This window comes from Poecile atricapillus, chromosome 21, assembly GCF_030490865.1.
Source record: "Poecile atricapillus isolate bPoeAtr1 chromosome 21, bPoeAtr1.hap1, whole genome shotgun sequence".
NCBI classification, from domain to species: Eukaryota; Metazoa; Chordata; class Aves; order Passeriformes; family Paridae; genus Poecile; species Poecile atricapillus.
The window spans coordinates 7,240,828-7,264,201 of NC_081269.1; the positions used below are offsets into that span (position 1 = coordinate 7,240,828).

The window sequence follows — 23,374 nt, forward strand, 5'->3', positions numbered from 1 at the left end:
AGTTGGCTGATATTGAGACCCCTCAGCCTAGAATGCCTCTAACATCCCAGGAAGGATTAAGGAAAATACATCAGTGCCAAAACACCTAAAAAATTCATTCTCTTCCCGCCTTACTGACAAAATCTCTTTTCTCTTGGTGCAAATGTTATGAGCAGTTCATTTCTGTCAGTGTTTCAGGCAGGTGCAGCAGGACTCGGTGTGAGGGCTCCAGATTTACAGCAACAGACTTCTCCCAGTCTCATTTACAGCAAGACTCCCTTCAGATCAGACTGTCACTGCCAGGGGATGCACATTCAGCCTTCAGCACACCTTTTGGATTAGGTGGAGCATGGGAATGGTGTGATGCAGCTGCTTGGGAGATGCAGCACTGCAAACATCCTCAGTGCTCTCTCAGAGAGTCTCAACCCTCAGACCATCCCACAGGATGATGATGGACCCCAGGGTCCTTACAAGCCAGCTATCAATCCACAAATTAGGGATATAAAAGCTGGAACAGCTGGGAAAACAGGGTTAATTTACTGGCACCCAACCAGGGCCACTTCCAGGAGAGTCTCCCATTTATTTCACTGCAGGCTCATCCTGGGCAGAAGCACTGTATGAAGCCTCCTGTGTCACAGCTCCTCTCATCTGCCTTTCCATCCCTGTCCTTATGTAAGCCAGTGTTGTAAAAAAAAACAAAAACAATTTAAAATATTGGTATTATCACCAGAAATACAGGGTTTGCATTTAAAGTACAAATGCAAAGTAAGCTTAAATGAGCATATTGAATGAGTATATTGGGTTCTTGGCACCTTAAGTCTGGCTTTAAAGTCCTGGTCCTGTTGTATTAAACCTTTGCATTAAACCAGGTAGGATTCAAAACTCATTTGTTGTTTCAGCACATTTACATTTAATATCTAATGTAAGAAGCTGGAAGGCTGTGGCCTTATTCCCATTCACTGCTTTGCATATGAGGACATAAACTGGCTAAAACCTGAAGCTGTTCCCTTAACTCAGGAGAGGACATGGGTGTATTTACCCCTAATCACTGAATGATGATGCTATTTTGAGCCCAGGTAATAATCAGGTAAAATGACCAAAGAAATGGTCAATTCATTTAATTTAAATGAAAATTATACCCCTACATCAGGGTGTGCTGCAGCTGGTGGTGAACCAGAACCTCAGTCAGCATGGCTTGAATAAATCAGCACCAGGGGCTGGGCAGTTGTGGGGCTTGCAAATCCAAATCTGCTTTCCATATTCTCCAGGGACGTGTAAACAAAAGCACATGACTACCAGCCTCATCTGAAATACCTCATTAAACCAGGGAATGGGTTATTTCAGCCTTTTTAAAACACACACAGAAATGCCAGAATGATGAAAGAAGAGATGGGAGTTTCTTGCAGTTATTTAAACCTTGACACTAAACATATTTCCAGTCAGAAAAGTTCTCTTCTGAACCTGACAGCTTATCTTGTTATAGTTTAAAATGAGGCTCCTTTAAGTCTCTAAAGAAAATCCCTTGAAATAGGAAGAGGCTGTTTGTGGCTTTAGTTTAAAACCACAATGTATTAGCAAAAATATACAGTGAAACAAGCCCAGCATTAAACTGGTAAGTGCTGAACACTGGCTGGCAGGAGCAGAGAAAAGGTACCATGGCCAAAGGCTCTGCATGACATTTTTGGTCCACATTACCCTCAGCTGTTGGCTGGAGATTTTTAAAGAGTGGTCCACCTAAAACACCACAGATTTTGTAACTTTTTTCCCTCTGTGGACAATAGTTTTAGTGGCTTTTCTTTGTGGACACGTGTTTTAGTTGCTATTGTGATCCCCTGCTGCAACAAAGAGGAGCGCTCTCAGATATGGCAGCTCCACTGGTTCTGGATGCAATTTCTGCCAATATTCCCAATTTCCCCGTCTTTGTGGTTTTGACTGAATTCTTTATTGTTCCAAGAACACAGATTTGTGGCTTCATTTAACAAGCACTGTTCAACCAGAGTTTGTGAAAAAAATTATGTAAGCATTTAACACTTACTTTAATTCTTTCTTAACCTCTTCATAATCAGCCTGTCCTTTCAGTTTTTCTTCCAGTTGCTTTAAAAGAGAAAACATGGATTTAATTATTTACATTGTTGGTTTTTTTTTTCTGCAGGCTTTGAAAATCATCTTCAAATTATTCCATATATACAGCAGCGCACAAGTGAGGGTTAATGACTCATACCTAATTTACATATATTAGAAAACAAACTATAACCAATTAAACGTAAACACAATTATACCTCGCTCATCCTTTGTTTACAGAGTGCCAAGCATGACAGAATTCGGTGGGTCCCAATTTGGCTGTTTGCAATGTCACTGTCGTGTGTTCAGGGAAGAGATCGGGCATGAAGGTATTAAAAAAAATGGGGCAGCTGAAATTTTCAGGGAGATTGAGTAAACAAGCAGGATGCTTTGGCACATACTGTATTCTTAATAGGACAGTTCTTGATAACCTTATCTACATGATAAAAAGAACAGACTGAAGAAGCTGTTGTTGACTGGAATGCCTTAGGCTTGGAAGGCTCCTGCAGCACCTCGTGCCCAAAGAAAACAGCTGTACCAGGAGGTTTTACAAGCGTTACTGATGGCAGGAACTGCTGTGGTTACACTCCAGAGAGGGAGAATTGAGGCCACCCCAGCAGCTCCTTCTGCTCTGCCCCACCCAGGGCGGCCTCAGTGGCTTCTCCTGGGTGTGAGGATGCCCCAAAGGCTGAACCAAACCCGCTGCCACAATCCAGAACGCAATGCCACACACTTGGACCTTACCCAGCTCCCAACAAAGTGCTCATCACTACGGGGTAAATGCTTCAGGAGGCCTAAAACATAGTGATACATAATTGATGCCGTTACGTTGCTTGCAGAAGCCACATTCATCTCAATAATTTCTTTGCTTAGTGCAGGCACACCTGATCTAAGCAAGGAACAGAACTTAACTGGCTTGCAACTTGCATGGATAAATTCAGGCTAGCTCTGCTTCAGTTCATTCTTGGTGTTAGAATTGGCACAGAATCCCAAAGGTCACGGGAAACAGAAATAACACAAGGACATATCACCTCAAAGAGAGAGAATCTGCTTTGAAAAGGAAAGGAGTATATGACATGAAAAAGAAAAATAGGACTTTATGTCCAGGAGAGGCTGCCTTCAGGGGAGAAGGGAATTCAGGATCCTACATCCACTCTGGGGCTGCTTGTTGGATGCAGGAGGAGGGCACGGGAGGGCTGATGGGGACTTGGATTATTTTAGCAAAGCTGTTTAAAATGCAGCCCAGCTGTGGGGGCATGGAGGCAGGGCTGGGGCAGGCCAACAACAGGATTGGGAACCTGTTCCCTGTGCTGTGTTCCCCAGTAATTCAGCGTGTGGGTATCACTCACCTCAGAGCTGTACCCAAATGATGCAGCAAAACACCCACAGGACAGTGAATCCATGGTTTGAGTCATCTCAGTAATTTAAATGAGGCTTTTCCAGATGCCAACAGCAGCATGGTGGGGCTTTGTGGGACTTCCAGCTATTCTGCCATTCTTTAAAGGATTTCCTACCCAGCCCTTTGCAGCTCTCACACTGCTGACATTCCTGCCTTGCCATTAGCGTGGATATTAAGGAGCAGTGACAAAGTGGACACCCACGTTTTCAACACACAGCCCTCTCCAGGTCCTGTTCCTGCTGTCTGACACCACAGCCCAGCATCCTCACAACTGCTGTCCACAGGAATCTCCTGGCAGGAAGAGCCAGGCCCTGCTCAACCAGCAGCTCTTAATGGATCACAGGAACTGCTGCTCAGTGAGGAATTTGCACTCTCTGGGGCACTGATGAAATGAGTGGCCTCTTAAAAAGGTCTCGTGTCCCAGCGTCTTTTGTCATCAGTGCCTCGTGCAGTCATTCCAGTTGTGTTAAAAAGAAAAATAAAGTCTCTGTTTTAGCTACAACAGTGTTTTTTTTTCACCTGGATTAAACACAGGGCAAGTTTTAGAGTTTTTTTCACTGAGCAAAACACAGTGACTCCAACAAAGCATCCAGGTGGAATTTTTAGTGCATCAGGTCAGGCTGGGGAGGGATCTTTAAATGAAACCAGTGAGCCAGAGAGCTCTTGGTACTGGGAGGAGACTCAGCATCACAGCTGAGAATTTTCCAAGTGCTCACAGGCAATGGGAGGACCTGCCAAATCCCAGGATATCCTTCTGCTCTCCTTGGTCTTTGTCACTTTGTCTGTCTGTCTCTGTTTGGTGCTCTACAAATCCACTGCAATTCACCCTTTCCATAACTCTGTGACTTGTAATGTTTTGGGTCTGGAGCAGAGAAGCTTTTACAGCAGGAATAACTGGCAATTTATACCAGTTCTCAGCATAAAAAGGACCAGAAGAAATTTTAAACAAATAATACCCTGGATTAATATGTAACTTATGCAAGGGTATGCTAAGAAAACAGCCTTTTGTAGAAACAGATATAAACCACAGAAAAGCTAATGATTCCCATTTTAATTCAATCTGTATTAAATATAATCCTGTGCAGGGAAGTGCTATACCCTGGTAGGGTATTTCTGGAAAATTTAGGCACAAAACACAGGTAGAAAAATAAAGTAAAAAAAGATATATTGACAAAATGCAGCTGTTTTGGACTCTCAGGTACTTGTGTGCTGGTACAGCAGTATGACACCCAGCAATATTTTACTTTGGATTGTATAAAAACCACACACATCCATCATTCCCAAGTACCTAATATAGAGATTGTTGCCATGGAAAATCTGCACCTAAACATCTACTTTAGTAAACAATATAAACTAACAACTGAGGATGCAGTGCCTGTGTAGAAACAGAACATTTAGGCACTTGGCATCTTCCCAGTCAATGACTGTTTTAAAATGTATTAGTATGGTAATTGTCTCCAAGAACCCTGTAAAATGCACAGAACACAGGATAACAAAGGTTCAAGCTGTGAGACAATCTGGAGGAACTAATATCTTGCACTAAATATCAACCTGGTTAATTCAGACAAAATATATTCCAATGACCTCTAACACACAAAAATGCAGGAGCCAGAGCGCAGAAGGAATGGACTGGTGGCTTTTCTGCACATTAAATTTGCAAATATCCCATGTTAAAGAATCATCTTGTATCTGTGGTGCGAATGAACCCATGTCAGAGCATGCAGAGATTGGGTCCCTCCTCATGTTACTTAGAAAACACAATCACTATTGTATTATTAACTGAAGTGGCATAGATAAATAGAAGGGGCTGTATAGAGGGGCTTAAAACATTTAAATAACCATTAGATTAACACTGCAGTTCAGTTTAGAGTGATCATCTCACATTATTGGAATTTAACTGGGTAGCTGGGATGTTCTAGCATCCAGCCACAAAGGGTTAATACAATTAGAGTGAGAAAAGTCTTGTTACTAGAGGACATGTTTTGATTATTAGATCAGATGAAGATAAAGAAGCAATAATTTTGAAAGTATTTCTGTATTGTTTCATTAAGTCACAGAGTATTAAACAATTCCCTCAAGATACAGGTTGAGAACATTGCTTTAATTTGTGAAACTGTGAGTTGTTTTTTTGTGGAGGCAACCATTAAAATCTCTGTTATTTCAGAAGCAATTCCTCCATAATCAAACAGGAGATCAGCACATCATCACTGAGATTTGTACAACGTGTGCCTGGCACAGGCTTTCCCAGCACTCTGGGGTGAAAGCAAGTATTTGGAAATATTTTTATAGTTACAACAAATAAGGTTAAAGAGGGTTGAAATGACTAAAACTTTATCAATAGAGGTACTACATCAGACACTATCAACAGAAAGCTAAATGCAGAGCATTAGCCAGGCAAGGCTATGAGAAAATGGAAGGAGATTACTGAAATGGAAATCAAAGACTTGCTCTGTCATTTCTGTGATCCTACTCCCTTTGAAGTTAATGGCTAAACTAATACTGACCTCACCAGGAACATGCTTTATTCCAAGAAAATCTGTCAAGTGCAAGGACTCAAGATATTTTCTATCAGGCTTTATGAAAAAGTAAAATAAAAAAATCCCCTGAGCACGGGTGTAGCAAGCAGAAAGTGTCCCTCAAAACCAGGGCAGCTCCTTTCTCCCTCAATAAAAGTGGTGCCCAAATGGTGACAGGTGGGCAGAGACTGATCCTGTCAATGGAGTTACATAATAGGTGTCCTTTGCTCCACTGAATTTTCATAAAAATTCTGCAAAGCTGGCTTCAAACATGCAGAAAACACTGACTGCAACACTTCAGCTTTCATTCCTAACAGGTCTCTCTCCATGTGAATTATGCTCCACCACAGCAGAACCAGTAACTGCTAAAAAATGTCAGAATTAGAGCAATTTGTAAGAGTTTCAATTGAACATTAAATCATTCTGATAGAGCAAAGCTGCCCACGCCACAGTCAGAGCTGAGTGGGAACTATCAGCCTCCTGCTCTCAGAAAACTCTCAGACTATCAAACCTGCAGAATTACCAAGTCTTTAATGGAATAGATAAATTTATCTTGTTTACACTTCAGAGCTCATAGATGGTGGAACAATGAGGGAGACGGGAGTTACAGGAAACTGATTCATACCCCACGTCAGGAAACATTTCTCATGCTCACTCAGAGATCAGAACTGTGTGGGCTCAGCACAGGGAGGGTGAAACTGCCCAAAAGAGAGGTAAAAGGGTCATTCAGAGAATTCTTAGCTGCTCCTTCTGGTTTTAGTGCAGTACTGCTCCTATGCAAATGATATAGGGTCAGACTGCTAATTATAAATGGGAATTATTGTGCAGCAAATACACAGTTAAAAAACAATTAAATGGTTATTGAAGCTAAAAGCCTTCTCCATGTCCTGATTTTACTTGTTTCTATCTCCTAAATAATACACTTTCCATTTCCAGTGGAGAGAACCGGATGGGGTAGCAGGGAAATTGAAAGATAAACCAATTCCTTGCAAATCTTCAATATGTATAAATGGAATGGGAATTAAAAGTTGGAAAATCTAAGAGGGATTTTCTGTGCCTTTTCAGTTCAAGTTTTCATTACATATCCATGGTCAATGTATGTTGGGGTTTGGTGGTGATTGTAATCCTAAAGGCAGCCTTGTTCTGCAAAAACACATTTCAGAACAGTAAGGATTGGGCCATTTAGAATTTAAAAAACATGTGATCCCTTAGGGAACAATACACCCAGGGGGGTGGAATAGGATGGGTTTGAAGGTCCCTTCTAACTCAAATCATTCTGTGATTCATGAATGCCACAGAAACCAGAATTCAGCCACACCCTGAAGAAGCCAACAAAACTCACACCAGCAAACCCCAATATCACCAGCCCTGAGACATCCTTTGGGCACAACTGAGCCTTACTTTGAGTGTGCTGTTCTTGGCTGTCAGCTGCTGCTCCAGCTGGGAGATTTGGCTGCTGGAGTTCTCCCTCAGCTTGGTGAGGCTGCCCTGGAGTCTCTGGACATCTTCCACCAGCTGGGCGATCTCGCGCTCCTTCGCAGCCAGCTCCACTTCCAGGCTGGAGCGTGTCAGCACCTCGATGGCCTGCTCCTGGAGGGGGGAAACAGGATCAGACCACAAAAAGGAAGGAAAGGCAACAAATCTAAATTCAGGGTAGTTTGGCAGGGAGAAAACACGGCATTGGGTGTCACAAGAAACAGACAGTTCATAAATCTGGGACTCCTGTGATTGACCTTGGGAATCTGGAAGATGGAACTTCCTGCAGCCCAGGACAGCTCTCTGGGAAAACAGGGATAACAGAGGGAATAAATTTCCCTATTTCATAAGTGCACTGGAAAGATGCAGCCGTGAAAGTCAAAGGATTCTATTTAGATCTATTTATTATTAATAGCCCAAATGCTTTGACAACTATGAAAATCTGTGCTTACAAAATACTAATCAGATAAAATATTCTGAAGTAATGGAGCAGAATTTCTTAATCAGGAACGGCAGAGACATGTGCCTGTGGCTCTCTGCATGCACACTCCACGTTTCAGGCAAAATTGTCAAAAATTGCCCCAAACTGCTACTTCCAATGAACTTGCTCCTTGCATGAAAATTGTTCATGTTAACATTATTGCAAGCATCCCTCCACGGGGAAGAAGAGAGATGTGACAGCTCTAAGACAAGGCCATTCTCCCTTTGGTCACCACTTTCAGAAATTCCCTTTCCTAAATCTTCCTTCTTCCAGTTTTCCACAGCTGTAAAATCTGTCCTCAAGTCTGGAACTTCCTCTCTGGACTGACTTCTTGGGAGGACAAGGAATCAGAGAGGACAGAGAGGCCCAGAAGAAGGCAGATGCATTCAGAAAAGAGAATAAAGACTAATTGTACCATCTCTGTCTCCTTTTGTGCTGGGAGATTTCAGCTGTGATGCATCGGGGAGCTCTGAGCCTCCTCTGTGGGGAGGGTGAGGAAAGCCTTGTGCCAGTGTGGGGGCACACATTCCATTAAAGACCCCAAACTGCATCTCACAAAGGTTAATGGCTGTTCCTCAGAAGCACCAGTGAAGGAGAACCCATTCAGCAAGAGGGAGATGAAGATGGCGAGCACTAAACCAAAGATCTGTGGTGAAAGAGCTGAGAATTCACCCCAGCCGCATCCTGATAAATGAAGATGACACTGCAGCAGATTGAAATATACTCCATATCCTCTTTTCTGGGAATACAGGAACAACAAAATCCCCTTTTCCATATCTCCTAAACATTCTGCTTGATTCTCAGTGACTACACCCCGCTGCACTCACAGAAAGCTGCATGTACGAACAGCAGTTAACAACGCTCTCCTATTACACTGAATTACACTTTTAACTTGAAAAAACCTCTAATTTGCTTGCATGAAACATCACAAGTTGTATAATCATCTGCTGCTTGTGCCTATTGAGACTAGAACGTAGAGTCTGAAATAAGATAGATAATGATCATTTTCATCCTGCAGTAGTTGTCATATTAAATATAAATGAAGTGCAGAAGTACTATTAAATACAAGAAAGACCTAATGTTAAAATAATGATAAGACTAGGACACGAGATAGGAAGAGGCAGGTAATTCAGAGTTACAAGTGATATTCAGGTTTTTATTTTTTGTTTTGCAGCCTACTTGTCTATCTTTTGACTTCTCTGAGAAAATACTGGGTTGTATTAATAGACAACCAAACAGATCTGGAGGACTTATGGTTTGTTACTCATTCTCTGCAAATGATTTTTAAAGGCAGCCATGTGTTCCTCTGCTATCAGTGTCAAGCACGTATAAAGCTTGCAAGGGAAAAAAAGCAATGATTTCTTTTGTTTCTTAAATCTGCTGCTTAGAAGTAGACTAAATTTCACTTAATTGCATATTTACATTTAAATACTCCTATTTCTCCTTTGGCAAACAAAACTGAAAATGATCTGGCTGCTCATCTGTGATACCTGCTCAGCCAGGGCCAGCTGGAGCCCTGTGACAATCCCCTGTGCCTGCAGGTCCCATCAGCAGCCTTAGGATTTCAGAGCCACACAGAGGAGGAAACAAGCAGGAGTACAGGGTATCCTCTCAATTGTCCAAGGATTTATAGATGCAAGTCTCAGTTTAGATACAGCCAGTGAAAACTGCAGTGGTATCAAATTTATTTCCAGTTTCTGTGACAGCCCAGGCACGGAGTGAGGAGAGGCAGAGTGGGCAGGGAGCTCTGGGATGGAGCCCCACGTGCTGATGGCCACCAAGGCTCTCCCACTGCCTCTGCTCCTCCTCTCCTGATGCTCTCAGCCATGTGAAATGATTCCTGAGAGTTGTGCTGTCCACCTGGAGCAGGCAGTGATGGATCACCAAGTGACCTCTGTCCTTCCCGTGGTCTCCTCCAGTCACCAACCCCCTCAGAAGAGGAACCCCACCACAATCCTGAAGGAACACCGTTCCTTTTTAGTTAAAATACGACTTCAAACAGCTGTTTTTATAGCTGTGGGCATGAACTGAAGGAGCTGTACTGCAGGAATGTCAGAAACCTGTAAGAGTCAGTAAATATTTTCTCTCACCACATCAGGTGCCTTCTGGATCTGCGTAGCAAGTTGGAGAGATTTGTTAGCTGATGAGAGCTGCTCCCTTAAGGTCTCTGCCTCTCTCTGAGCCACCTCTGCCCTCTGAAGGAAATGAAAAGGGGTGAAAAGAGAAAGTACATTCAGTTTAACAACTGACAATTATTACAAGAACATTCATCAATTCATGCCTGACTGAATATAATTGATTTTCCTAAACACTCAACCTAATAAATGTTAGAAAAAAACATAGAATGTGATGGATTTTTATTTTAAACAGTACAAGGAAGAAATAATTGAGCGATTATGACAGTAATTTAACGCTAGGAGCAAGGAATCCCCTGCTGATACTAATGCTGCGGCCCACTGAATTTCCCAGACTGAATAAATACAAGTGGAAATGGAGTCTTTTTATTCAATTTCTTTCTATTCTCATAGACCAAGCAGATTTTATTGCAAGGCTCCTCATGGGAATAATTCTCACGGGTAAATGCTGAATTAAAAGATATTCTGACCACTCTCTCAAACACACATACAATGTTGTGGGCTGTCTTTCTGCAGTAATTATTCCCTAAAACATGAATTGTTAGATTCTGTTCTTTCAGCAGGTCTATTTATTCAACAATATTTAACCCTGAAGTGACAATATTGCACAGCTCAGTTACCAGCTGCTGAGGATTTACGCAATAGCTGATAAGCCTCTGACTTGGCCACTGGTCAAAATTCCCATCTAAATATTGAATAATAATAGAAAGGAGAGAGAATGATGAGGAAAAATTGTCTGTACGAGAGTTTGGGTAGAGACAGATGGATCAGTAACTTCAGGCAATAAATAGCAGCAAAGTCCTTTTCATAACTGTCTGTAAGCTTCTGTTAGAAATGGAACAAAACCTGGTTCTTTTACAATATACACTCCTCCTGGCAAGACTGTCTTCTCTCTTCTTAAAAAAATGGATTTTATTGTTATAAAACCACACTGCTTCCCTCCTTGAGTAATCACTGCTTTTTGCCTGGGCTACTCCACGTAAATCATGCTGTGCTTTCTGAAAACAGCCAAAATAATTTTCTCTCTCCACTTCTAAGACCTGTCTCCAATTCACCAAACCCATCAGCTGCCACCAGTGAAGCTCAAAACTCCTTGACCAGCTGATGGATCCCTTCTTTTATAGAATGATGAATTCTCACTGCCATTTTTGAGCCACCCAAAGTGCCACAGATTCCTTGCTAATCCTTTGGAAAACCTAGGTCATCTGAAATAGTGAATATAGAACACAGAGCAAATAGGAAGCCTGTAGTGAATATAAAATAATAGTGAATATAGAAGCTATAGCTAATGTACAACTTACAGAAATATAAAACCTATAATGAATATGAAACCTATAGCAAATATAAAATCTATAGAAAATGTAGACCCTACAGTGAATAAGCCCCATAGCCCTGTGTGTGTGTGGTCTCTGACTTCCTCACCAGTCAAAGCAGACTCTGCATGTTTAATCAATGAGTAAACTAACAGCAATCAAATACTAAACGCATCATCTGCGCTATTTGCTCACAACATTGTATTAAATGATTTTGCATAGGTTCTACAGCTGTAATTAAAATGTGATTGTAAAAAGTACAGTGACGTGGCTCCAATAATCAGAGCAGGGGACACAACCTATTGTGTGCTTGGAAAACGTGGAAGCAGCAGCAAAAAAAGGCACAAAAAAGAGCGATTTATGTTGTTTATGCAGCTGGATAATATCAGGATAAATACTGAGCTAACAATACACATTGAGATAAATTATTTTCTGGTACTTTATTAGATGTGCAGCTACATATATTGATCTAATAACTGCAGAACAACTCCAGCAAAGCAGGACAAGTTACTACACTGTGGCACTTGCTCTTCCATCTATGCTGTATAAGTAATGGGTTTTGCAGCCTTGAGCAATTCTGCTGATGGCTTCCATTCAGCGCAGCATTGTTTGGAGAATCTATTCAGCTCGCATGCGAGCAAACCACAGAGGATATTGCTAATAGGTGGTACATCTGCATATACAGTGAGCTGTCAGCTGCCCTTTCTGCACAGCCTCCCCAGCCAATTCCCAACACCTGTTGTGATCCTCGGAATAATACCAGACAAGATTTCATACTAGGCATTGTTAAAAATACATCAGCACAAACTCTGGGCAATTCTAGTTGGGAAATGCTGGTCAATTTTCCTCTTTTTTATTCCCCCCTCACAGAATGGAAGCTTTTTAGAGCCAGAATTACAGATGTGCTCAGTGTCTGGAAAGCACTTTTGGGTGCTATTGCAATATAAATTATAAATGACACACAAAACCCTGTTAAAAGAACGGTAGTTTCAAATTTGAGCACTTACAAGTTTGGAAAAGCCAAGCCCAAGGATGGTGCTCAGCCACCCTGTGTGAGGGTTCAGGAGTGGGATAGCACCAACCAGGACCTGCTGTGGCTTTTCCAGTGACATTTTCCCAATGAGAAATCCAGGAACATGGCTTGGTGAGTGGATCTTCTGCTTTGTCCTCTTGTTCCGTGTGTGACCCCTGCACTTCATCTGCTCCCCCTGTGGCATTAACCTGCTCCTCACAGGAGCTGTGCTGCACCACCAGAAGTGCTTCAGGACATTCCTGACTGCACTGGCACAAGCCCTGTTTGTGTTCCTGGAGCCCCTGGCACATCTCCCTGCACGGCAGCCGTGGCTGGAGGCTCCCAGCCCGCCAGGAGCTGCCCCTGCCCGCTCCTGAGCCGAGGCTCCGTGCAGAGGCTGCAGTGCTGCTCCCCTGCCAGACCCTCTGGCTTTGCCTCTTCCACTGCCACCCCTCTCTGCTTGTCACTCTGTCCCCTTCCTAATTCATTTTGGCTGCTGGAAGCACCATTTCTGTCTTCTCTGTGCTCCACGGCGCCTTCAGCTCCAGGCAGGCAAACCCCAGCTCGTACCTCACACGACCTAATGAACATCCACAAACTTCCAGAACGAGCCTTACCCCCACGATTTTCTCCTTCCTCTTTTCCTCCTTCCTCTTTTCCTCCTTCCTCTTCTCCTCCTTCCTCTTTTCCTCCTTCCTCTTCTCCTCGTTGCTTCTTCTCCAAATGTCCTCACAAAAGGTCCTCCAAGTGTCCCTGTCCCAGTGTTTGTCCCCATTCCCTCCCCACCACGAACCCCTCTCCCTGTCCTGCTCCCATGCTGATGTCTCCTGCCGTGGCAGGGGCAGCCTGGGCAGGGTCTCCCCTCCCTGTTCCCCCCCAAAACCTCACATCACACCCAGAAAAAGCGAAACCTGCCTGGTTAATGTTCACCCAGCAGTGCCAGACTGCAGCGTGCCTGGGACAGGCACCGACAGCAAAGCCTGAACAAACTCAAACCAGATTCTGCTGAGTTTCTGTGAACTCTTTTTTCCAGACTCTTACAGGCTGGCCAAAGTTGAGGCTGTTTTTCAATTTATTTTTTTTTTAAACTTTTTTACTTGAAGCAACAGAAGATACAACACTGAGAAAAAAGCGAACCATCCCTCGTCAAACCCTTTCTATTAAATCTGGGCACAGCAGGCTCCCCAGCAAAACAGCAAGAAAAACTCGTAACATCTGGGGGAAAATGGATTTTCTTTTTCCTAATCTTGTCCTTAGAAATGGTTGAACAATTTTTCCTGAAGTAAGAAATAAAGAGTGCAGCCAGAGACAGGCGCCCAGTATGGAAAATGGCTAAACCCGAGGAATCTTGCACAACTTGGAGCCACTGGAAAGTTCACAAAACCTTCTGTTTGTGTGAAACTGTTCCACTTCAGCTGAGAAATACACAGATAGCCACAGAATCACAGAAAGGCTTGGTTTGGAAGGGACCTTGGCCAGGTCAGGGACACTTCTACTATCCCAGGCTGCTCCAAGCCCTGTCCAGCCTGGCCTTGGACACTTCCAGGGATCCAGGGGCAGCCACAGCTGCTCTGGGCACCCTGTGCCAGGGCTTCACCACCTTCACAGGGAACAATTCCTTCCCAATATCCCGTCCATCCGTGCCCTCTGGCAGGGGAAAGTCATTCCCTGCTGTCCTGGAGCTCAATTCCTTGTCCCAAGTCCCTCTCCAGCTCTCCTGGAGCTCCTTTAGGTACCGGATATGTCACAGCACAGTTGCTTTTCACCAGCCAGTACTAAAACTCTGGCTTTCTTACTCCCAAATCCTATGCACAGCCTAAAAAAAAAACCCTCAATGACCAGTGACAGCCACACTAATGGCCTTGATGAAGCTCATGCAAATCCAATATTGCCCAAAATCCCATTTTTCAGCATAGTTCAGTCATACAACTCCTTCTAATTCCTACACCGCTGTTTTCTAGTACAGAACTACCTCCCTGGTAACAAAATATTTCAAAATAGTTCCATTTTCCTTCATACAGCAGGTAAATATTGTACTGCTCACAGTGGAGCCAGGAGGTCACAATGATAACACTGCTGTGTGGTTTCCAATTAAAAATAGAAAAAAAAAGCCTTACACAATATATCCAGTTTAAATTATTCTCCTTGTTTCCTGACAAGATAATGAATAGCATGAACCGAGTGCTCTCCTACTTACAGTAAAATGTTAATTTGATCAAAGACCAGTGGTGTGAACAGCAAAATGAGATACTTATGTGAAAAAAAATGTATAACCTTTCCCTTAAAGTTCCACCAGCCAAACTCTATTTCCTTATTCTATGCTAAATTCAGTGCTGCATGTGGGAAAATCTTCCTATGGGTGAGGAGTGGGTATTATCACAAGTAATTCTGCTGCAGTTAATGAGCCTGGTTATGGCAGCAATCACCACGCTTGGAGCTGACATTCAGACTTGCAAGCTGCTGCAAAAGCTGTGTTTCTCAGAGTACAACATCAATTAAAACACACTGGTTCAATGTGCTTTAATTTCTCAACTTTTCAGATATAAAAATTTCCTATAAAACCTTTAGATGGCCCTAACTTCCACAGAACAGCAGCAAGGTTAGCAGAACATCAGGGACATGAAAGATTTTTTGGGGCTCTGGTACCTATTTTTTTCCAACAATGGAGAACTACATGAAAAAAAAGAGAAAAAACTCCACCAACCAGAAGAGGTTGGGTTGTCTTCATTCTTGTCTTCAGGCTATTGCACTTTCCTCTGTTTGCTGAAAGGCTGCCAGATAAATGTATTCCCAACTGATAGCCAGGCATTTGCAGGAAACCCATGTTTGCATGAAAATAATATTAACCATATTTTGCCTTTATAGAGAACTTCTCCGTGCAAGGATCTCAAATGCCCTTTGTAAAGTAAATGTTATTATTCCCATTCTGCAGACAGTGAAATCCCAGGATTAAGAGAATGACTTCATCTTCTGTGAAGCAGTGTAACTTAACTGGATCCAGTGTAACTGGATCCATGGAATGGTTTGTGCTGGGAGGGACCTTAAACCTCATCTCATTTCACCCCCTGATAGGGCAGGGACACCTTTCCCTATCCCAGAGTGCTCCAATCTCCATCCAAGCTGGCCTGGGGCACTTCCAGGGATGGCACACAATGGAAGCATCCAGTTCACTGCCAAGGGAATCAGAAATAAAAGCAAATCCTCTGGCAGTGCCTGTGTCAGCCTTGGTGCAATGCAGGAGCCAAGGCAGGATGAATTCCCTTCCTCATGGAAGTGCAAACCCAAGGATTCCTCACCAGGGTTGTGGTGGTCACAGCAAAGCCCCCCCAGGCACCAGCACCACCTGTATTGTGCTGCACTTGTGCTGCTGAGTGAAAAGGGGAATTTATTCCATCTGCTGCTCAAAAACATACATATTTTATGGCAATCTCACTTAGCAGGAATATCTTTTCGAACCGTTTTCCAATGTGATTTGTTGGAGACAGGAAGGTGCCATACCCAAGGAAATAAAAAATAATCTTGAGAGCAGCATTTCTGCTAAAACATCCTGGCGAGGTTTTCTTTCTACTTTTATAGCAGACACTGTTTTATGTATTTTAGTGGCAGTTTGGCTCCAAAAAAATGCTTAAATTCACTACTTCTTCCTCTACACACTCTAAAAACCAACACTACATTTCTGTGGAATAAATGATATTGATCCAGTCTAGATTCTTTAATAAAAGCTGCTATATTTTAGAAAGTACAGTTTTCCTGATTTATTGGTATTAGTAGTTTCTATATTTGACTTTCTTTCCCCAGAAAAAAATAAGAAGTAGAAATCTGGGAGCACTATCAAGATGAAAAGAAAACTAATGGCAACATATGGCTTTTCCAAAGGGATAACAGAAGAAAAAATAAATTAATTCTTCTTCTGTAGCTTACACAAAGTAGTCCACACACACCCAAAAGTCTCATGTTTTCTTTCTCTTACCACTGTCAAAATCTAACAATACCTATACCTGAGTCTGCTTTTCAAATCTAGATCCTTCTCTTTCAGATAAAAATACAATAACCCAGGATCAAACAACCCTAACCAAAGTTCTTCTCTTTTTGTTTTAAAAGTGAAAAAGAAGCTTTTTCATTACAGGAAGCTCAACATACAAATCCCATTAGATTTTTAATTTTTTTTTTAACCAGCTGATCAATGTATAAAGGCAGAAAAGAGATCTGGACACATCAATGACATAAAGCCACAGATTTAGACTCAGTATTAAAACCTTAAGATGAGCTCTGCTGTAATTTGAAAAACTTAAATATTTTTAATAAACTTAAAAATTAAAATACATTTAAATATTTCTGTTTTCACAACCTAGGAATTATTCTTTCCAACAAAAACCTCTTTTTCTCAGGCACAACTGGATGGTTCCTGGATGAAGTACAGAAATAGAACAATAATTTGTTTGAATAAATTTGTCGTCCCAAAAGATTCGTGACTTTGCTGCCATAAACACTGGAAAGGTATAAACTTGAAAAGGTACAGGAAAGTGCTAACCATAAATATTTGTCTAAAATAAACAGTCACATAAGTTTAACTGCTGTGAATGCAGAAATATATATACTGGAGCTTCATTAACTTCCCTGATTGGAAATTAGAATATTCTGGGAATCCAACAATAAAAAATTCAAAGATGCTGTATCCCAAACTATGATAAATCATTTATTTTGACAAGTACGGGTATTTTAGTTTTAATTATTTATTCTTATACTTCGTAGCATATCAGAAAATATGCAGTGATTTATTGTGCAAAATGAAATCTTAATAAAACGAGTCCCTTCACCAAACTACAGCATTATTAAATCTTCATGGAAATGCAGGGGGAACTGGTGGGTTATGTTATCAAGTTTTGTCATTGAGCTGCTGGGTTAATAAAGTGAAAAGGAGCCTTTGCTATTGTACTTGGCTGTGTTGTGCCCTCAGCTCCTGCACAGAGCCACGGCTGGGGATGAGGAGAGGATGGGCAGGGATTCTGCAGCTCTCCTGCTGCCTGGGAAATGATGGAATTGCAGCTTTTACCACCAAACCAGACGGGGCTTTGGCTTCAGAACTTTTACCCCTCCTAAAGCTCCATGGCAGGAGCTGACTGCTCCTCTCGAGGCAGCTGCAGCTGCACCAGACAGTTTTAATGCACTATTCTTGCCCTTTTTTATATTAAAAAAAACCTCTTGGGACTTTCAAAGGGAAGGGTTACACCCATGGCACCCTCACAGAAGCTGTAACTTGGTGTACTCTGATCTCTGCCAGTCAGAATGGACCTGTCCTGCCACAAAATCCCACTAAAGATCGTGGATTAATGGTCCTGAGCAGCTGAGGAAGAAGAGGCTGTCACCAGCCTTCATCTCCAGCACCCACCTCTGTCCCAGCCAGGGAATCATTTCTCCCACTATTATGTTTTGTGGGAAAATTCAGTTTACACCCTGTGTTAATGACACAATGGAGAGGGAGGGAGCTTTGTGGTCATTACCCCTCCCTCTCTCTGAGCAGAAAATTGCAAAGCTCACTGGCATTTAAAGGCAATTATTCTGATGAGCCAGTAATTTGTTCTGGGGTTGGTATCACAGCGAAGTAGCCCAGAAAGCTCCTGCATGAAAAAAGCTTAAGGATCCAGGTGAGAAAAAACACTGGGAGAAGAGAGGTGATGGAGCTGAAGGTAAGAATGGTCCCTGCTTCACCCATCAGGACACGGGGCTGGGAGCCACAACATCACCTCTGTCCCTGTGGATTTGACCATTTTTATGGACACCTGGACCAAGGTCAGGTCCCTGCAGAACTGGAGAGGAAAAGGCACTCCCCACCTCTCAGGAGCCACAGAGGAGTCCTCACAACAGCAAGGGAAGTTCTGAAGTGCCAGCTCTGGATTTAAAAAGGGCAGTAATTGGGAAAGGCATTTTCAAGAAATGTCAGATATATAAAAACTTACACCACTTTCTTTTTCTCATATTTTTACTGGAAACATGTAAATCTGTACTCTGAATCCCAGTCATTTGGGTCAGTGCTAATTCCAGAGCAGCAAAACATCACATCCACATCAGCAAGGCAGTCCCTGAGCAAAGAGGAAGTCGTGCTGAGCACTACTCTTTAAAGGTAGCCTTAATAATGGGGAATGAGCACTTACTGAAATGGTAAAAGGAAATGTTAATTTAACTATTAAATACATAATTAGGTTAAGTACTTGTTTCTGCAATTGTAACACTTCAGCCTGATGCAAACTCACTTTCTGGCCTGTGCAATAGATTTAATTTCTTCTAGTATTTTTTTTTTTTTCCAACTATGAAAAGGTAAAACACAGGAATTGCTGCTGCAAAGATTAGATATAATTCATCTAAGTGTTTTATAAAGGCAAAGGCTCTATGGGCATGCTTCAGTAAATGAGCTGAGCCACTGCAGCAGCTCCTGCTCCTCTCCAGGTGAATCTGCCCTTCCCTTCTCCAGCTCTTTTAGAGCCACAGGGTCCCTGTGTGTCCCTCGTGGGGCTCCAGCACAAGAAAGACACGGAGCTGCTGGAACAATTCCAGAGGAGACCATGGAGATGCTCCCAGGGCTGGAGCCCCTCTGCTCTGGAGCCAGGCTGGGAGAGCTGGGAATGTTCACCTGGAGAAGGATCCAGGGAATGCTCAGAGCCCCTGCCAGGGCCTAAAGGGGCTCCAGGAGAGCTGGAGAGGGACTGGGGACAAGGGATGGAGGGACAGGATAGCAGGGAATGACTTCCCACTGCCAGAGGGCAGGGATGGATGGGATATTGGGAAGGAATTGTTCCCTGTGAGGGTGGGAATACCCTGGCACAGGGTACCCAGAGAAGCTGTGGCTGTCCCTGGATCCCTGGAAGTGTCCAAGGCCAGGCTGGACAGGGCTTGGAGCAGCCTGGGACAGGGGAAGGTGTCCCTGCCATGGCAGGGGTGGCACTGGATTGGCTTTAAGGTCCTTCCAACCCAAACCATTCCTTGATTCTGTGATTTCAGTGCTGTGCCTTCTCCCATGTTTTGCTGAGCTGCCTCAAGTTGCCAAACCCAGAGAGAACAAATGTGGTCCCTTCATCCCAAACCCAGGCCTTCCTGCACTTCTGAGCTCAGTGGGCTCAGGAAGGGTCCCCCAGGTGCCAGAGCTGCTCTTTGGGAGGGGATGGGACCACAGCAGCCAGAGGGGGAAAGGAGGAGAAGGAGATGGAGAAAGGAGAGACAGAATCCCCTCCTCTGGTTTTCCAACAGCTCAGGGGAATGGCACTCTGGTTTTATGTACAGTCAAATTTTGCAGAATTACAACCAAACTAAGGGTTATGCACATAAGCAGTTATAAATTTTACCTAATTACAAGAAAAGCACCACAACAAAGTAAAAAAAAAACCCCAAACATTGCAGCTTTGTACCAGTTAGATAGAAAAACAGCATTTCTGGATAAATAGGTATAATCCATTTTAGGAGGCAATGAGGAATTCAGAAATGCCTGTTCTTTAACTACAGCCCCCTTTAGACTGAGGGGAAAAACCAACTACTGGGTAAATCATTGCAAAATGTACTGCCTTTACAAAAATCACAAAATAATTCTACCAAAACATTTTTAACACCTACATAATTTCTAAAAAGTCTACATATTTTCAAATAATTACTAGCACTTTCATAAATATTTAATGCTGTCTACAAAAGTTCTTTGACAGAACTAAAAACCCACTGTGCAAACACCAGTTTGCTTTTACTGACTAAATAATCAACTCAGCAACTTACAAATCTGATTTTGGCTTCATTAAGACATTAAGATGCTGGAGGTGTGTCCAGAGAAGGGAATGGAGCTGGGGAAGGGTCTGGGGCACCAGGAGTGGCTCAGGGAGCTGGGAGGGCTCAGCCTGGGGAAAAGGAGGCTCCAGGGGGGAATTTCTCTTTACAAATCCCTGGAAGGAGGCTTTAGGTGAGGGTTGGGCTCTGCTCCCAGGTAAAAGTGACAGGACATGAGGAAACAGCCCCAGGCTGCTCCAAGGAGGTTTAAATTGGATATGAGGGAAAATCTCTTCATTTGAAGGGTTGTCCAGCCTTGGCACAGCTGCCCAGGGCAGGGGTGGAGTTGCCATCCCTTTGGGGATTTCAGAGCCCCATGGATGTGGCACTTGGGGACATGGATGAGTGGTGGCCTGGGCAGTGCTGGGTGATGGTTGGACAGATGATCTTGGAGGGCTTTTCCAGTGGAAATGATTCTGTGATTTGTATTTTTCCAGTTTTCCAAGAACTAATGTAAAGGCCAACAGCACTTGCTGTAACTTGGCAGCTGCAGCAGGGGAGTGTGGGGGCTGAAAGCTGATCTGGCAAAAGGGAAAAGACAAAACAAAACAGCAGCTGGAGCAGGGGGTACATTTTCAACAGGATCAGTGACCTGGTCTGGCTCACACAACCACTGCTGACAGCAGGACCCAGGGAGGGGAAGGAGCTGCCACTATTCCTCCTGGAAAGGAGCTGCTCTCAAGCTAAACTTCAGCTGGATTATAAATCCATAGCCTGGGAGATTTAAGATTGCAATCTCTGGTTGTACCTGGCAGAGGGGTTAATGAAACTCACTGATAAGCAAATGCCTGGCTGAGGTTTCCTTCTGTGAAGCCACCACCCAGTGGCTTGTGGAATTTCCTTTGTCATGGAATCCTGCCTGGCCATACACATCTCCTCCACCTCACTCACTCACAGGGTTCCCTGCATGGCCATTGGGATTGGGTTTGTTAAAACTCAGTATTTCTGGCACTCATGTCAGGGGTGTGTGCACTGTGAGGGATGGCCACAGAGACATTTCACAGCCCAAATTAACATCTGCAGGAACAAATGGCAATTTCTCTGGTGGTCCTGCACAGAAAGAACAGCCTGAACCCTTGCTAAAAATTAATATGCCAATAAAACATAGCAGAAAAGGAAGGGGGAAAATAAGTCTGGAGAAGTCCCCAAAACCTGCAGCCCTGCCACAGCCCCAGGGCAGAGGCCCTTTAATTTGGGCAAACCATTTACCTGCATGTCTGAGCAGGGGCCAACATGACGGATTTAGAAACACAGAGCCAAGAATAACTACAGTGGGAAATGTAAGTTTAAATTATTAGAAGGTAAATATATGGCAAGCACTGCTCTACTGTGCCCACAATCCTTACAGAGCATCCCTAAAGAGCTGTATTTTGCTCGAAATTTGCATATTTTCTTACTCCATGCAGTTATGACTGCGAAGTGCATATAAAAGAACTGTCATGAAATCCAAAAGAGAATTAAAAAAGAATAATCAAAGTCACACTTAGAATTTTATGGGGAACTCATTTAAAATCCTACCTGATTCGCTCTTTCAAGGTCTGTCATGATCATCTCGATTTCATCAGCCCTGGGAGAACAAGAGAGCAGAAGTTTTGTTATCACACAGAGAAGAGCTGCTGCACGAGCTCAGGCACAGCAACAGGCACACAAACACCACCAATTGTCAATATTTATTTGTAAAAGGACACAGTGGGACTGAGCAGCTCATCTCCCAACTGGTGAGATCCTCTGGAGTTTTCTGGATCAGTCTGCAAATCTCCAATTCCTTTGCTTGCTGCCCCTTTTTTTGCAATGCAATAGGCAAATTGATAGCTGAGCATATTCACTGGATATTTGAAGGTCTTACTCCCCAAAATTCCAGGCAGTGTCATCTTTCCAGGTGCTTCCCAAGTGATAATTATGGAGAAGTCAAAGACTGGAGTTCTTCAGTCAACTCCCCACATATACAAAAGCACCCAGCAACTCTTCTGCTTCAGTGTGCCCACAAGTTTGGTTCTTAATGTGGCTTAAAAAAAAATATCAAGAGGTCAAAGAGACCAAGAAATTAAATCTTACATTACGTGAAAAGGAGGGGTTTTTTGACAAGAATTTATCAAACTCTAAATTTAGACTCCTAATGCACTTTGCAAAGCTGAATTGGAAAGTTAAAGGGTTGAAAACTATACAAATAGTCAAGGAAAAAAAAGAGATCCTTCAGATCCCCCTGTTAGGGAGCAGCTCCCAGACCTGACCCCTTAAAATTCATCATTTCTAATACTTCACTCACACAAATGGAGCCAATCCATAAGCAATGTTTTCTTATCTTCAAGCTCAATCATGGGCAAGTATTTCCCACTCAGGCTCTCACCTGGGAAAGGTACCAGGAAAAAGGGCTGACAGCCCTAAAGAATGTTCTGTATCAATAAAATAAGACATATTATTCTCCCCAGACATTTTCCCTGTCTTGTATGCCTGGACCATATGGAAGCAATAAACACTGTCCTCATCTCCTCTGAACAGCAGCTTTACCAGCAAGTCCTTTTGCAATCTGCCAACACCATAATGTCTGGTTTTTGTTTTTAATCTGTAGCAGATCATTATCAGTAAAAGCTGTGAAATACTGGAATTCCCTTCCTCTGCCCATGCAGAAAAGTCAGGGTTTGATTTTCTGCTGATTCCCACAGAAGATCCATTTCCCTGTGCAGGTGTTTGTTAGGAAAGATGGTTAATTGAAGTACATCAGGGTTCTGGCACACTCCACACTGGATCATTACAGTGAATATTGATTTATTCCTCAACAGCATTTTAGGCTTTTGGGTCTACACTTAAGGAAATGCAGCAAAAGATCACAATAAGTAAATGCACATGTATATAAATTAATGGAAAATTATTTTTAATTACAGCCTTTAATGTTGTTGGGGCAATATGAACTGCATTCTGAAAAAAATCTTTGGGACAATAATGGAAAACAGATTAACATGTGTTTTCTTGTGCAGGAGAAGCTAATGTGCTCTTACACTGGGCAGAAATCCTGCACACCATGTTTTGAATTAATAATAAATAATGGTCATTACTTACTGAACTGAACAACCACTGCCTGGGCAAAAAAGGATTCAAGGGAGCAGCCACAAGACTGACCTGGGCACATTAACATCAGCCTGCAATAACACTTTCCACCTCTTTAGCCTCTGCAGTTGTGAAACATATTTTGTTTTAGACT

General features: G+C 42.9%; 1 protein-coding gene across 7 annotated transcripts in view; it reads right to left on the minus strand.

The window, feature by feature from the left end:
* The window catches only part of CUX1 (cut like homeobox 1), a 266,570-nt gene that overhangs the window by 75,508 nt on the left and 167,688 nt on the right, over window positions 1-23,374 (minus strand). For all 7 annotated transcript variants that reach the window (XM_058854097.1, XM_058854098.1, XM_058854094.1 and 4 more), the window contains exons 9-12: window positions 21,694-21,742; window positions 10,003-10,107; window positions 7,357-7,545; window positions 2,015-2,073 (exon numbers count right to left, since the gene is read on the minus strand). In XM_058854097.1, coding sequence (XP_058710080.1) covers window positions 2,015-2,073; window positions 7,357-7,545; window positions 10,003-10,107; window positions 21,694-21,742 — 402 coding nt within the window. The remainder of the gene's footprint in view (window positions 1-2,014; window positions 2,074-7,356; window positions 7,546-10,002; window positions 10,108-21,693; window positions 21,743-23,374) is intronic.